Source organism: Rana temporaria, chromosome 3 (assembly GCF_905171775.1).
Source record: "Rana temporaria chromosome 3, aRanTem1.1, whole genome shotgun sequence".
Taxonomy (NCBI): Eukaryota; Metazoa; Chordata; class Amphibia; order Anura; family Ranidae; genus Rana; species Rana temporaria.
In genome coordinates this window covers 99,839,094-99,856,605 of record NC_053491.1, presented here as the reverse complement: position 1 = coordinate 99,856,605, position 17,512 = coordinate 99,839,094, and the positions used below count along the sequence as shown (strand labels likewise).

General features: G+C 44.4%; 1 protein-coding gene across 1 annotated transcript in view; it reads left to right on the top strand.

Annotated features, from left to right (window-relative positions):
- Positions 1–17,512, top strand: part of CIB2 (calcium and integrin binding family member 2) — a 40,569-nt gene that overhangs the window by 9,771 nt on the left and 13,286 nt on the right. Inside the window, exons 2-3 of the mRNA XM_040343088.1 lie at positions 8,811–8,845; positions 12,545–12,656. Coding sequence (XP_040199022.1) covers positions 8,811–8,845; positions 12,545–12,656 — 147 coding nt within the window. The remainder of the gene's footprint in view (positions 1–8,810; positions 8,846–12,544; positions 12,657–17,512) is intronic.

The window sequence follows — 17,512 nt, the reverse complement described above, 5'->3', positions numbered from 1 at the left end:
TCCAGCCTGGCAGCGCTTGGGGGAGGGGCCGCTCCTCTTCCTGACATGAGAGTTCTAGTTTTCAGTGGCTGCTGAGTGCTGATGTGCAGGGATGAATTCCTAACACTGGGAGTCTTGGATCCCGCACTGTCTCCACCAACTCCAGTTGGAATGCCTCCCATTTCTATCTCAGGCTGCACAGAGAGAGAATCGAGGTGAGTCAGTGTTCAGTGTGCTGGGGGATGGCACCCCCAGCATCCCTTTACACATGCTTTGGGCTGCCCCTGCTCTAGATGTTTAATGGCATGATAGATTGCATAGGATACACAGCCCCTGCGCCTAGTCCATCTACAGATGTGATGTATAATGAGATGTAAAGGGGAGGAATTAGTAAAATGACAACTCCCATATGGGGGCACCAGAAATATTTCTGCATTTACTTGCTACAAAACTGAGGATAGCTGGAAATGGGAGGGGAAAATGGGATATGGGGGATGTCCCAGTAATATTTTTTTCTTTGTCAGCGTCTAATCACCTGAAGGTTCCTGCATATAATCCAGGCATAGTGATTTTAAGAGCCCGTGTCTTATACCGCTCTCCAGAAAACTGGTTTTACTGGTAAAATGCATATTAGTAAAGAACATTGCTGTGCTTTATAAATAGGTGATGTTTGTTTTTATAAAGCAGAATTACAGGTATTTTTTTTATTTTGGATATGTAAGGGAGGGTTAAAACACTTGCTATTTTTTTTGTCATCTGTGGAGATTTCCCTTCACTTCCTGTCCCATAGCCAATACAGGAAGTGAGAGGAAATCCCTTCAAATTAAGGGAATCTTTTGGCAGTCCCAGATTTCTCCTCTATTAAGCCCCTTTCACACTGGGCACGAAAGGTCCGCGCGCGGTTCCGCGATCCACTTCGCCGCTCAGCTTGGCCGCTGATTGGCTAAAGCGGATGGATTGAGAGCAGCGCAGCCATTGGCTGGCGCTGCTGTCAATCACATCCAGTGACGCGGCGCGCCACTGGATGTGATTTTTTTAGTAACGCTTTAACATGGGTAGCAATAAAAACCCGACAGGTATTCCAATCCATCCCCACTCTCTGTCCAAAACAAAACAAAAATATGTTTTGCCTTCAGTTACATTTTAGGCAGGGGTAAGAATGAAATGCATGTTGATTCTGCCACCAGCCTGAGATTCCTGCATCCTCACAATAGGGTGCTTCCTGCTTAACGGGGTTGTAAAGGAGAAAAACAAATCCTAAATAGCTTCCTTTACCTTAGTGCAGTCCTCCCTCACTTATCTCATCCTTCCATTTTGCTTTTAAATGTCCTTATTTCTTCTGAGGCCCCGTACACACCATAGAATCCATCCGCAGATAAATCCCAGCAAATGGGTTTCAGCGGATAGATCCTATGGTGTGTACATGCCAGCGGATCTTTTTCCGCGGATATTTCTCCCCTGGGATGGATTCCAGCAGATCGAATATTTGCTGACATGCAGAACATATCCATCTGCTGGAGTTCATCCCAACGGATGGATCCGCTGGTCTGTACAGACTCACCGGATCCATCCGTCCGAAGGGATCCCCCGCATGCGTTATAAGGAATTCCACGCATGCGTCTAATCATTACATGACAGCGTCGCGCACGTCGCCGTGTCATAATCGCGGCGACGGCGCGACACGTCATCGACAGAGAATTTCGGCGCGGATTTCAATGCGATGGTGTGTACACTCCATCGCATGAAAATCCGCCGAAATCCTCGAGAGGATTTATCCGCGGAAACGGTCCGCTGGACCGTATTCGCGGATAAATTCTATCGTGTGTATGGGGCCTGAGAAATCCTCACTTCCTGTTCTTCTGTCTGTAACTCCACACAGTAATGCAAGGCTTTCTCCCTGGTGTGGAGTGTTGTCCTCGACCCCTCCCCTGGAATACAGGAGAGTCAGGATGCCCACTAACACACAGCTCCTTTCTCTATCTGCAACGTAGAGAGCGTCCTAAATCTCCTGTATTCCAGGGGAGGGCTCGAGCACGACACTCCACACCAGGGAGAAAGAGTTACAGACAGAAGAAGAACAGGAAGTGAGGATTTATCAGAAGAAATAAGGACATTCAAAAGCAAAATCGAAGGATGAGGTAAGTGAAGGAAGCTATTTTTTTTTTTTTTACCTTTACAACCCCTTTAAGGCCCCTTTACACTGGGGTGGGAGGTGCGGTGGCGGTATAGCGCCGCTATACCGTTGGAATTGCGGCGGAATTCGGCCACTAGCAGTGCGGTTTTAACCCCCGCTAGCGGCCGAAAAAGAGTTAATGCCGCCGGCAACGCGCCTCTGCAGAGGCGTATATTGCCGGTGGGATAGCCGCGGTTTCCCATTGCTTACTGCTCCTCCACGCTCCTTCCCATTGAAAGCAATGCAACACCGCGGCTATACCGCCAGCAATGCGCCTCAGAGGCGCATTGCCGGTGGTATAGCTGCGGTATCCTATTGCTTTCAATGGGAAGGAGCGGTAAACACACCGCTCACTGCTCCAAAGATGCTGCTAGCAGGACTTTTGGAGCGGTCCCGCTAGCGCACCACTCCAGTGTGAAAGCCCTCGGACTTTCACACTGGAGAAACAGCAGCCACTGTTTAGGGTTGGTTTGCAGGCGCTATTTTTAGCGCAATAGCACCTGCAAACCGCCTTAGTGTGAAAGGGGCCTTAGTGTTATTGTGTCCTGTACACACCATAAATCGGTGTATAGATCGCATCTGCGTCCTGTACATTACCAATGTCACTGCAAATATCCTTAAAAGTTATCTTTGAACAATTTTTAAAGGTGTATCTACTGTAGCAGGGGTTGACAAATTTGCTTGGAATCTAAGAGCCAGCTAAAAAAGTTAGGAGCCAGAAAAAGCACCCCGTCCCGACGAGCTTGCACGCAGAAGCGAACACATAAGCGAGCAGCGCCCGCATATGTAAACGGTGTTCAAACGCAATTTTGAAGCGTGACATGTTGGGTGTGAATTTACTCGGCGTAACATTATCTTTCATAATATTTTAAAAAAATGGGGATAACTTTACTGTTGTCTTATTTTTTAATTAAAAAAAGTGTATTTTTTTCCCAAAAAAAGTGCGCTTGTAAGACCGATGCGCAAATACGACGTGACAGAAAGTATTGCAACGATCGCCATTTTATTCTCTAGGGTGTTAGGATAAAAAATATATATAATGTTTGGGGGTTCTAATTAGAGGGAAGAATATGGCAGTGAAAATAGTGAAAAATGACATTAGAATTGCTGTTTAACTTGTAATGCTTAACTTGTAATACCAACGGCCACCACCAGATGGCGCCAGCTCACATCTGGTGGTAATAACTTGTAATACCAACGGCTCACCACCAGATGGCACCAGCTTTTTTTTTTTTGCCCACCTTCCAAGCCAAGTCGCCAGGACACTATTTCTAGTCGCCATGACGACCTGGCGCCCGGGATTTGTCGATCCCTGTACTGTAGGATGTTTAGGAAATGTGGCCCGGATTCAGAGAGATCGGCGCATCTTTAGATAGGCGTAGCACATCTCATATGCGCTACGCCGACGTAACATTGAGAGGCAAGCTGAGTATTCACAAAGCACTTGCTCCCATATTTACGCCGCCATAACGTAAATGGGCCGGCGTAAGCCTGCGTAATTCAAAATAGCAAGGCAGTGGGCGTGTAGTATTATAATGAAGCGTGACCCCATGTAAATGCATGGCCGAACGAACGGCGCATGTGCGCGCATGCTCAGAATCACGTCGCAAATACTCCCTAAGATACGACGGCTCAATGCGTACGACGTGAACGTAACTTACGCCCAGCCTCATTCACGTACGACTTACGTAAACGGCGTAAAATCCGACGGCAGTTCCGACGTCCATACCCTAAACGACTTAGACCAGCTTTTTGGTGGTTTAACTTTACGCCGGAAAAACGCCTTACGTAACCGACGTAGATTACAGCGACGGGCGCAAGTACGTTCGTGAATCGGCGTATCTTGCTCATTTACATAAATCAACGGAAACGCCCCTTGCTTGCGGCCAGCGTAAATATGACCCCAAGATACGCCGGCGTAGGAGACTTACGTCGGTCTTATCTTGGCAAAATTCAGGCGTATCTCATTTAAAGAATCATCGTATAGATACGACGGCGCTCATTTGGACTTACGACGGCATATCAGTAGATACGTCGGCGTGAGTCTTTGTGAATCCGGGCCAGTGTGAGCATTTTTATGAGTCATTACAGACTTTATAAATATTGGAATAAGTTACACAAATAGTCTGCCATTTAAAATAATATCCTTATTTTTTTCATTGGACCACAGTTTTTATGCAACTGTAAAAGTAATAGTACTGTTACTAAAAAAATAAATAAAAAAATAAGCATTTTACATTAATCTACAAATCGTGGAATTAGCTTTCTTATATACAAAATACATACCGGTACATTATATACTAAAATGTTAGTTTTCAATCTGTGTATTGGACCTATTGGACCAAATTACTAGGGGTTTGTTTGCCTCATTTGGGATTGCTACCACAGCTCATTAAACAAATACATTCTTCTTCTATACAGGACTGTCACTTTATCCTAAAAATTCGAGTAATGCATTCTGAGTACTGTGATTACCGCACTGCTGCCTTTAAGGTCACCGGGAGTTCTCGCTGCATCTCATCTCTTAGTTTTTGGAAGGGATAGTGCGATTTTGGCAGGAAATGAGCAATAAATCTATATTTTAATCATTCACAAAGTCCTTCCTGTTCTGTATCACTGTGCATGTCCCCAAATGCACTTCTAAGTATGTTAAATCCTGTTGATTTTATAAAAACATTTTATAGAAATACTCTTTTAAGACTCTGACAAGATTTTCCTAATGTATCAAGCAGTGCTGTATGAACTGAGTGTGCTTTACTTAGCAGTCTTAATAATACAGTGAATTTAAGAAAAATTTACAATCGAAAAATACTAAACAGAAGTAAAAAACACCTATGTATGCAGGACTTTTATAAACATGAAGCATGGACATCTTGGGTTTGCGTTTGATAAAAGCAACCTTTCAATACCTTGGTCTTATTTCCCTGGCCTAGTCTGGAAGGATCTACAGTAGCACAAGGAATGCCATTCTGGCCATTAATCTTGAAGAGCTAGATTGACACAGACTCTGATTACCCAAGGCCAGATACAAGTCCAAAGGAGATCGAAGATTTGCAGTCCAGGGACCTCGCCTGTGGAATGCACTACCAACCACCATCCGACTGGAGTCGGACCACTTGGCCTTCAGGAGAAAGATTAAAACCCATCTCTTCTGAGGTCAAGGGGTTCCTTACCCATGAAATGGATACAGCGCCCAGAGGCGATTCGGTTCGCATGTGTTGCGCTTTACAAGTCTCTCTCTCTCTCTCTCTCTCTCTCTCTCTCTCTCTTGGCTGTACCTCAATATAAGTGCTTGCTCTGCAGACATGTATAACCAGGAACAAGCCAAGGATCAGGACAGGAGGCCGATATGGATAACAAGAAACCAGGCCGCGGTCAGGACAGGAAGCAGACACAGATAACCAGGAACATGCCAAAGATCAAGACAGGCAGCAGATAACTAGGAATCAGGTCAAGGTCTGGACAGGAATCAGACATTAGTAATCAGGAACAAGCCAAGGATCAGGACAGGAGGCCGATATGGATAACAAGGAACCAGGCCGCGGTCAGGACAGGAAGCAGACACAGATAACTAGGAACATGCCAAACATCAAGACAGGCAGCAGATAACTAGGAATCAGGTCAAGGTCTGGACAGGAAGCAGACATGGACAACCAGGAACAAGACAGACTTTTTTAAACAGTTATGAATGGAGGAGATAGGCTGGAAACCAGGCATACCAGGGACTCTAGCTAGCTTGAAAAAGCATTTTTCTCTTTCGTTCATGGATGGACACAGCCTAAAGCCCCATACACACCATCAGATTTTCTGCAGATTTTTGTCTTCAGATTTACCAAAACCATATGGCTGCATTCACACCTAGGCGTAGGCAATAGCGTCGTTTTCCGGCGGTTTTTTTAGGCGTTTTTTTCGCGCGTATTCATGCTAATATGCGCGTTTGCATACAGCGTTGTCCGACGTTTTTGTACTTAGACGGTTTTTTTTTAGCCAATAGGAAAAACTATCATCTTTTCATCACTTGTTGCTATGTTGGTAGATTTTTTAAATCTTCTGCATGGGCGACAAGTTCTATTGACAAAACGCCTGTAGCAAACGCTTGTTGTCGCGCAATACGCGCGTATCTGGCGTTTTACATTGATTTCAATGGAAAACCAAAAACGCTCAAATACGCGCATATCGCGCGTATTGCGCGACAGAAAAGGGTCCAGAACTTCTTTTGACTACAGGCGATGCGCGTCAGGCGCATCAGCGTTCAGATGTGAACCATCCCCATTGACTTTCATTGCTTTTCGTCCCTCTGGCGTTTGTTCGCGTCGCGCTACATGCGACAAAACGCGAAGGTGTGAATGGGGTCTAAAATATGAGGTCAAACCTTAAGAGTTTCAATTTGTATGCAATCAGGCAGGCCCTTGTACTACATGGTTTTGGTAAATCTGAAGACAAAAATCTGCAGATAATCTGATGGTGTGTATGGGGCTTTAATCTTGACATAGTGGGATTAGCCTATCTATCTTAAGGAGTGACTAGGCAGAAGTGTTAACTTCAAAGCAGAACCGCCCCGCCCATGGTGCAGTCCCACTGACTATATCCCCTCAGCCTGCACCAAGCAATTCAATTTTTTCTGCCTAGTCTAAGGAGAAGACATGGCTCCCTTCAGGTCCATGGCTTGGAGGCTTTTAGTTTGGATTCATTTTTTGGATTTTTTATTCATTTATTTATTTAAGTTTTTCCTGCAATCTTCAATCAACTGCCGACTGGGCGACAGGCTGGATCCCAGATCCTTGTATTCTTCCCAGTTTCGGCCATCGAGCGCGTGCCGACCATAGCTGCGCGCTGGGTCGTCCATGACATACCCGTCGCTCTATGTGTGGCCGGGGAGCTATACGCTCCAGGGCTTGCATCGGACCAGTCTACAGGGCCGAGCCGCAGTAGCCTGGCCGACAGCCACCTTCATTACAATGCGGTGGATATGCTTCGATCAACTGCCGACTGTGCGACAGGCTGGATCCCAGATCCTTGTATTCTTCCCAGTCTCGACCATTGAGCGTGTGCTGACCATAGCTGCGCGCTGGGTCGTCCACGACATACCCGTCGCTCTACGGGTGGCCGGGGAGCTATACGCTCCAGGGCTCGAATCGGACCGGTCTACAGGGCCTAGTCGCAGTAGCCTGGCCAACAGTCATCTCCGTTACCATGCGGAAGATGCACTGTCCAGGATGCCCAGTACGGTGGGTAAAAGACCACAGGCCGATAAAGCGCCTGCTCAGGGACTGAGACGTCCCTGGTCTCGCAAACTCAACAAACCTGCAGACAAAGCTACGTCTGCATGAAGGTTTTCCCCCACCCATCTCTCAGGTGGGGGGACGTCTTCGCGAAATCGCAACCCGGTGGACATCTCAGGTCCCCGACCGGTGGGTTTGCAAAGTAGTGTCTTCAGGGTACAAGATAGAGCTTCTATCCTGCTCACCAAACAGATTGTTTTTCCCTCCAATGCCAGCTACAACCGAATCGTCAGGAAGCCCTATTTGGGGCAGTTCAAGACCTGCTGAAACGCGGGGTGGTTATTCCTGTCCCAGTACAGGATCGGTTTCAGGGGTTTTACTCCAATCTGTGCATAGTACCAAAGAAGGAGGGCGTTCGCCCAATTCTGGACCTCAGGGCCTTCAATTGCTTCATGTAGGTACAAGATTCCGGATGGAATCGGTTCACTCTGTCGTCACTGCCCTCCAGCCAGGGGACTTTCTGGCATCCTTGGACATCAGGGATATATACAATAATGGCGCATGTTAACAGAAGTATGAATAAAGTCCTTTGAGCAATATAGCTCTGGAGTGAGAGAGCAGTCCTTTTATTCTGGGCAGCCTTGCGTGGGGAGCCGAAGCCAGACTCCAAAACATGAAACAGAAAAAAGCAGGCGCCACTTAGAAAAACTGCAGACTTTAATATAAAAGTAACATCAAAGCACTCACATAGAAGTAGTAGTATGCAGGCATGTAGATGAGGTCCTGGTGACAGTCAGTTCACAACCGCAATCTGTAGTCCCTTGTAGCTGTGGAATCCATTCGCTATGCTTATGCTGCTAATGGGAGAGCGTGTGCCCGATTCGCAGACAAGCGGTTTCCGGATAAGTCTCTGCGGCACCAAAGAGAGGGCAGGAGCGCAAACAATGGATCCTACTAGGACGCATGGTCTCTGGGGGATGACGTCACTTCCGTGGACCAGAATGCAACGCGCTTCGCTGTATGCGCTGCGACCTACAGATGATCACACCACGCACCTTTTTCAAGTGTAATGGCTGTGAACAGCCTGTTTTTATATGCATGCATGGTTTACATTACACTTAGCTTGAAAAAGGTGCGCACTGTGATCCTCTGTAGGTCGCAGCGCATACACCCAAAAAAGTGAATAAGTAGAGAAGCAGATGAACTCGTTTTTGATTCCCTTGAATATCTAGATTTCAAATATATCTTTATTGGATCTTAAGTCACTGTTTTACTAATATTTCTGTGGCTGGGCATGCATAGTATTTTAGAACAATAGAATCATGCTTGACAATCTCTAGAATTCGATTTAAAAATATGAGGAAATATGTGAGTTTTTGTACTGCATGAATATTAATAATAACGTTTTTTTTACTCTTTTTCTTTTGTTTCTTTAGGATTGTACTTTCTTCACAAGAAAAGAAATACTTCGGTAAGTGAAACATTAGTCAAAAGCAACAAAGACATTTTTTTTAAATTCTTCCAGAAACAACAAGCCTTATATACAGTAAAAAAAATAATAATGTATGGGTCCTGAAAAGCAAATGTATCTCCAGATATGGTCATCTTCCTGTATTTCTGGTTGAGTTTATTTGTGTTTAGACTTCAAAAATGGCATGTAAAGCCTCGTACACACGACCGGTTTTCTCTGGAAAAACCAGCAAGAAAACTGCTTCTTGCCGAGATTACCGTTCGTGTGTACGAGGCATTCAGGTTTCTCATCAGGAAATCTGGTCAGAATCTCGACGAGAAAAAAAGAGAACCTGCTCTCTTTTTTCTCGTCGAGATTCTTGTCGGCCTGTTTCCCGACGAGAAACCCGAGAGTGTGTATACTTACCTGTCGCCGTGGAAACCCGCGCATGCTCAAAATGACTTTGACGCATGCGTGGTAGCTTCCACGGCATAGGTAGGGTGAAGCAAGATGGCGGCGACGGCATCGAATGTGACGAGCGCATGCTCGTCGTACGCGATGACGTCACCGCGTTCTTTCCTTTCAAGAGAACCGCGGTTCTTTTGAAACCAAAGTCTGTACACTCGGGCGGCAAGAGTTTCTTGCCAAGAATCTCGTCAGGGAAAACAAAAGGTTTTTTTCTGACGAGATTCTCAGTCGTGTGTACAAAGCTTTAGAGAATGTCTGTTTGCTTTTAATTACGTGCATACATTCCCATTCACCATTGTTTCTATAGTCAATAAGACATATGGCTACTGAATAATTCTGTCTTTTTTTTCTCTCTTGTATTGCATGGGCTGTCACTAGCTGCAACTGAGTTTGTACAGATCTGTTATTTTCTGAAACATGATTTAGAACGGGACTTTATGTAACAGTCTGCCCATGCAGAGCCCAATTTAAAGTTTTTCAAGTTGTTAATTTCGTCGACTAAAACATTTTAGTCGACTAAATGAACACTATTTTAGTCGACTAAAATACGACTAAAACTAAAACAAATGAGATTACTAAAATACGACTAAAATGGCATTTTAGTCAAAAGACTTAAATGGGACTAAAACTAAAATGCCATTTAGTCAAAAGACTAATGCCGCGTATACACGACCATTTTTCATGACGAGACGTGTGGGCTCCAGAGCATTTTTCTTGACGTGAAAAATGGGCATTAAAAATTTAGAACATGCTCTATTTTTTCTCGTCCTTTTTTTCACTTCGTTGTTTTTCACGTCGTGAAAAACTGTCGTGTGTAGGCTTTAACAATGGGGAAAAAAACACGCATGCTCAGAAGCAAAAACCAGCAAGAAAATTGCTTCTTGCCGAGATTTCCGTTCGTGTGTACGAGGCATTTAGGTTTCTCATCAGGAAATCTGGCCAGAATCTCGTTTGAGTTTATGAGAAGAGAAATTTGCATAATAAGCCCAAAGGGTGCCGCCAATCAACTGGAACTTCCCCTTTATAGTGCCGTCGTACGTGTTGTACGTCACCGCTCTTTGCTCAAGATTTTTGTTTTCACGATCGTGTGTATGCAAGGCAAGCTTGACAAGAATCGTGTCTTTTGACTTCAAAATGAACACTGGTCTATAGTGCATGTTCATACCTCAATACCATAAAAAACAACCTATTAGATTTTTCACCCCAGCAGTATATAATGAGTTTGGAAATTGTAGAGAAATGTTAACTAATACATTACAATTTAAATACAATTTAAATACACCCATTTGATTTTAGATGACTAAAATTAGTTTTAGTCGACTAAAATGTACTGGAGATTTTAGTAGACTAAAACGTAGGACATTTTAGTTGACTAAAATGTACTGGAGATTTAGGCGACTAAATACAACTAAAACTAAAACAATTGAAGAAGATTAAAATGGGACTAAAACTAAAATGCCATTTTAGTCATAAGACTAAAACTAAATCAAAATTTGCTGTCAAAATTAACACTGGAGCACATGGTGAACAGGGCTAGGGAAGGCATTAAACAAGGAAGCAAGGGAAGTATTCTGTGAACACATTGTAGAAGAGCTATCTGCATTAGGTGTACTGGGCATAAAGTCTTGGTCTGGTACTGGCTGGCCAATGTTAGAATTCCCATCCTATAGTATAGTCTAGGGTTTTCTAAAAGCTTTTGTTAATCAGCTGTGGTAGAGGAATATATTTAAATATATTTGTCATGGGCTAATAGCAAAGTATGACACGATCACTCAAGACCCCGGTCCTTTAAACCTCCACTGTGCCCCCTCAGATTTAGTTTAACCTGACTTTATAGCCAAGCCCTGCCATTATTGAAAACCATTTAGCCCAGGGAGAGCCACAGGACAAGTTTTCACATCCCACTTCAAAAACATTAAACTAGTATATACAGTGGTAGTTACTGCTTTCTACCAGTCACTGCTTACTGCCAGATGCTTCGAAGTGTTTGCTCTGCAGCGGCCAGCAGGACCCACAGGTCAGTGGCCAGCAGGGCTCACAGGTCCGCAGTCAGCTCCCAGCAGGACCCACAGCTTGTGGGTCCTGCTGGGAGCTGGCTGTGGATTCTGCTGGCCACTGACCTATGGGTCCTGCTGGCCTGTAGGCCATGGCCAGCAGGACCCCTAGGTCACTGGACAGGGGCAAGCAGGATCCCACAGGTTAGCGGCCAGCAGGACCCCACAGGTCAGCATCCAGCAGGACCACACTGGTCAGCGGCCAGCAGGACCCCACAGGTTCGCAGCCTGTGGATCCTGCTGGGAGCTGACTGCAGACCTGTGGGTCCTGCTGACCTCTGGGTCATGCTGGCTGCTGTCCCATAGGCCATGGCCAGCGACCAGCAGCATCCCACAACCCACAGGTCAGCGGCCAGCAGGACCCCACTGGTCAGCATTCAGCAGGACCCCACAGGTCAGCATTCAGCAGGACCCCACAGGTCCATGGCCAGAATGATACCACAGGTCCGCAGCCAGCAGGATCCCACAGGTCCACAGCTAGCAGGACCCCACAGGTCAGCAGCTAGCTCCCAGCAGGATCCACAGGCCATGGGCACTTGGGCAGCTCCCAGTGTTAAGGGATATTTTGAGGTTACTGGATGGGCACAGGGGCAGGGTAAATGAGGTGTATAGGGGGGGAGATAGATGGGATGATCATGTGGGGGTGTCAGGGTCTCTCTCCATGACCTCAGCAATGGGCCAATGGCAGCTGCCAGCTCAGGCTCAGCAGGACAGGTGCTCCTCCTTGCACGCCGAGCCAGTGAGTCAGACTCAGCCACTACGGTGTCCAAGAAGATCCCACTGGGAGTTGTAGGCTGGCTGCGCTCGCTGCTCCCCAGACTCCACCCACTAGGTGCAGGGAGCTTAATATCTTTTCAAGGACATGTTACACAGACAGGTAGTGGATGACACAGGCTAATAGGCAGCAGTTTGTTGGTATTGACATCTTCTTGATGGGTGGCTAGTTAAGTAGACTTCAGACATGGGTTCTGTTGTGTAAGATATATAGCACGGTTTAGGTGAAACATAAAGAAATATGACTTGTGGTATTTGTCTCCAATACTTATAGCCTTCCTTACAACAATGAAAAATAATAAATAATTTCTAGTACTGGCGTTGCAATTACTAATAACTTTTCAGGATTTATCGGTAAGTAAGCGAATATTTAGTATTGTTTGATACTAAATGGAATACATTGGGTTTTTGTGGTTTCTTACAGGTTACACGGGATATTCTATGAGCTTGCTCCCAATATTGTGCCTATGGATTATACAGATGATCCAGATGTCAGAGTGCCCATGCAACTTATCATTAATATGCCTGAGCTTTCGGTGAGCTATGCAACAAAAGATCATATTAGCTACCATCAATGGAGCAAAACGTTTTTAATATACTGTACAATTGTTAGGCCAAAGATGTGTAGGTAGAAATTATAAGGTCATTTGCTTTATTAGAAAGTTGTGTATTTCACCTAAAATCATGGAGCCGTGCATTTCATACTAATAGGGAAAGGTAGAATTACAGACTTTAACCACTTAATACCTGGACCATTACGCAGGTAAAGGACCTGGCCAGTTTTTGCGATTCGGCACTGCGTCGCTTTAACTGACAATTGCGCGGTCGTGTGATGTGGCTCCCAAACAAAATTGGCGTCCTTTTTTTCCCACAAATAGAGCTTTCTTTTGGTGGTATTTGATCACCTCTGCGGTTTTTGTTTTTTGCGCTATAAACAAAAATAGAGGGCCAGATCCACATACAATTGCACTTGCGGCGCGTATCAGAGATACGCTACGCCGCCGTACCTTACCTGGCGGAATTTCGAATCCACAACGATTTTGCGCCGTAAGTTACGGCGGCGTAGTGTATTTCTGGCGGCGGAATTCAAATCGGCGATCAGGGGGCGGGTTTAATTTAAATGAAGCGCGTCCCCGCGCCGAATGAACTGCGCGTGCGTCATCCAGAAATTTCCCGCCGTGCTTTGCGCGAAATGACATCGCAACGACGTCATTTTTTGAACTTAGACGTGAGTTACGTCCATCCCTATTCACTGAGGACTTACGCAAAAAAAAAATTCAAATTTCGACGCGGGAACGACGGCCATACTTAACATGGCAAGTCTATCTTTACGCCGCAAAATACCAGCTTTAACGATACACCGGAAAAAGCCGACTACAGACGACGTTAGAAAATGCGACGGCCGCGCATACGTTCGTGGATCATCGTAAATCGCTAATTTGCATACCCGACGCGGAAAACGCCACCCAGCGGACGCCGAAGTATTGCATCTTAGATCCGAAGGCGTACGAAGACGTACACCTGTCGGATCTAACCCAGAAGCCGTCGTATCTTGTTTTGAGGATTCAAAACAACGATACGACACGGGAAATTTGAAAGTACGCCGGCGTATCAGTAGATCTGGCCCAGAGCGTCAATTTTGAAAAAAAAACAATATTTTTTCTCAGTTTAGGCCGATACGTATTTTTGTACATATTTTTGTTAAAAAAAATCGCAATAAGCGTTTATCGATTGGTTTGCGCAAAATTTATAGCGTTTACAAAATAGGAGATAGTTTTATTGCATTTTTATTAATATTTTTTTTTTTACTACTAATGGCGGCAATAAGCGATTTTTTTCGTGACTGCGGCATTATGGCGGATACATCGGACAATTTTGACACTTTTTTGGGACCATTGTCATTTTCACAGCAAAAAGTGCTATAAAAATGCATTGTTTACTGTGAAAATGACAATTGCAGTTTGGGAGTTAACCACTAGGGGGCGCTGAAGTGGTTAAGTGTGACCTCATATGTGTTTCTAACTGTAGGGGGGCGGGGCTGGACGTGTGCCGTCATTGATCGCCTTTCCCTATATCAGGGAACAGATGATCAATGACAGCGCCACAGTGAAGAACGGGGAAGGTGTGTTTACACACAGCTCTCCCCGTTCTTCAGCTCCGGGGACCCTATTGCGGGACTCCGATGGCGATCGGGTCCTGCAGCCACGGTCACGGAGCTTCGGACCGGGTCGCGGGCGCGAGCCCGCGACCCACGGCTGGGCACTTAAAGAGGACGTACAGGTACGTGCTTGTGCCCAGCTGTGCCATTCTGCCGACGTATATGTGCAGGAGGTGGTCCTTAAGTGGTTAATAAATATCTCATGATAAATAAGTGTCAATGTATCAACATATTGCATTTCACATTTTACTCCTACTGTCTGTTTTATATAGCACAGACACTGGGACACATATCGTTATTTAACAGAGGGGATAGGATGAATATAATATAGTTATTATTGCAGCAGGAGGGAAGCAGAGCAGCACTGTCACGAGCTGACAGGCAGGGAGGGAGGGAGGGAGGAGAGAGGACAGAGGAGGATATAGGATTGAGCAGATGATGGAGGCACTTAAACTGACCACAGTGTCAGGGCTCAGCAGCCATGATAAACCGTGTTTAGTTTACAAGTGGGAGGGCAGAACCAGGCCGGATCAGCCAGGTATTTTAGGTTATAAAGGGGGCCAAATTACACAGCACAAGCACTGTGCTGTGTAACATGCTTTAAGGGAACAGGATCCATTTTTTATTTTTTTTAGGGTAAAAAAACGCTTTAAGGCTCCGACTCCCAGCTCACATAAACCAGCATGGATTTAGCATCACTTCCTGGTGGGCATACTGATGTCACTAGGCTCTGCCCTGATGCACACTCATGTGATTTTTTCAAAGGGTTTAAAACAGATTTAATAATAAGAATGCTATAAAAAAAAAATCCATAGTTATAGAGTTGTCACATATTTTTATGCACTTCAATGCATGAAACCTTACATGCGTTGTTGATATTTGATAAAATATTGTGTTGCGCAACACTTTTTGTATCTGACATATTAGCCACTTACTGAGTGTGTCATTTTCTGACATTTGTTGCTTACAATATAAAATCAGCATTTTTTGCTAGACAATTACTTAGAAACCCCAAAAATTGTATATATTTTTTTTAGCAGAGGCCCTTGAGAAAAAAATGTCTGTCCTTGGAATTTTTTATGTCAACGATTTTTGCTCAGCCTTTTTTTAAGTGCAATTTTTTGGGGAAAAATCCACTTTAATGAATAAAAAAATAATAATATATACTCAGATTTTGTTTGTATAATATGAAATATATATGATGTTATGCCAAGTAAATAGATACCTAACATGTAATGCTTTAAAATTGCACACACTCGTGGAATGGTGCCATACTACTGTATTAAAGATCTCCATTGATCGAAGCTTTAAACATTTCTATAGGTTACCAGTTTAGAGTTACAGAGGCGGTTTAGTGCTGGAATTATTTCTCTCGCTCAGACATGTGTGGTGCAAACACTGTTTACATATGCAGATGTGACCTACGTATGCGTTCACTACTGAGTGCGAGCACGCGGGGACGGGTGCGCTTTAAATATTTTTTTTTATTATTACATTTTTAACATTCTTACACTGTCCCTCCAAATCTCTTCTCTACCCTTAACAGCAAAAGATTTATTTTTTCTTAATCTTTTGCTTTAAGATAAAAACATTTTTTTACACGGCTCGAGAACCGGAAGAGACGTCAACGTCGCTCCATTCCTCTAAGGGCATAGAGATGAGCAGTGACCATCTTGCCATCACTAATCTTTATGCAAAAACACAGCCTATGCTGGATGGTTCCCAGGCTCAGCCATCAGTAACGTTAGCCTAGGAAACAACTGGAAGCGGCGGGAGGGGGGGGGGGCACCTCTCCTGCCACTTATAAAATTGATCCCGTGGCAAATCCACTAATGGGATCACTTTAATCGGAAAGTTGGCCGCCTAAGGAAAAAAAAAGAGACAGGGGGGTTATGGCATCTAGCTGCAGCTATAACCCTTGCATGTAATGTCAAACAAATTACGTAAATTTACAGTTTGGTGGTGAGCAAGTGGTTAGAGAATGTATATATCTGGATTTCCATCTGGTGGATATTATGCACCTCATGGCATTTATGTAGACATTATCCCACTCTAAAGGCCAGAGTTCAGGAGAGACTTTCCAACATTATGTATAGCTTCACTCACCAGTGCAACAGGACAAGATGGCCATCACCCCCATAATCGCATAGTCGATACCCCAAAGTACAGCAGACCCTTCTATGAGTTTCTTTGTATCACCAGGGGAGTTCTATGGTAACTGTAACATATAGATATGTGGAAGTTTTTCCAGGCATGAACAGGCTTCTAACAACATTTTGAAGATGTATGCATTGGCCTTTCTGATACTACAAGTATTTCTTTCATTGGAGATAGGATTTTTGGGGTGAACTGACCAGCAGCAAGGGAGAATCAGCACTGTTGTCTACTGCCACTAGTCACCAGCACCCCGTACATTGCTCCCAGTGTTTGTTGCTTTAGTTCTGCTTTGTCTTTTTTGTCTTTTCAAATTGTTCTACTGTATTAGTGTTGAGTTATCTTTTCATAATAAAAAAAAAGCCATGTGGAAATGTTGTGGTTAGTCAAGGAGAAAATGATCTCAAGAGAAGTTAAAATAAAGGTTATGGGGTATTGATTAGCCATTTTCCTGTTTGACTAATGAATTTATGGATGAAAAGAGAAATGTCATCTGATGATAGATATGCAGTCAATTGTGCATATTAAGAATCACTTTGCTGACACTTGAAAAACAGCAGCTGGAAACATAAACACTAGTGTTCCGTGTTATGCATTTTATGAAGCAAAACCAAAAACGTGTGACTGCAGCTCTGGAAAACTATAGTGAACAGGTTTTGTGTAATAATCTATACAAAAGGGTGGCAAATGCACTGTCAGGCTTTTTACTAAGCCGGTGGAAAGTATAGAAGCCAGTAGCGGCCAATCAGATATCGTAAGTTTATAGCAAAGCCTCAAACTTTCAAACTTTGTTGCCCTTGGCTACATGGTGAAGAGCTATAACAGATATTTCAGTAAATATATATAGTATGTATGTATGTATATAGTATTGGGACGCCTGCCTTTACACGCACGTGAATTTTAATGGCATTCCAGTCTTAGTCCGTAGGGTTCAATATTGAGTTGGCTCACTTTTTGCAGCTAAAACAGCTTCAACAGCTTCAACTGGGAAGGCTGTCCACAAGGTTTAGGAGTGTGTCTATGGGAATGTTTAACCATTGTTCCAGAAGCATGCCTGTGAGGTAAGGAACTGATGTTGGA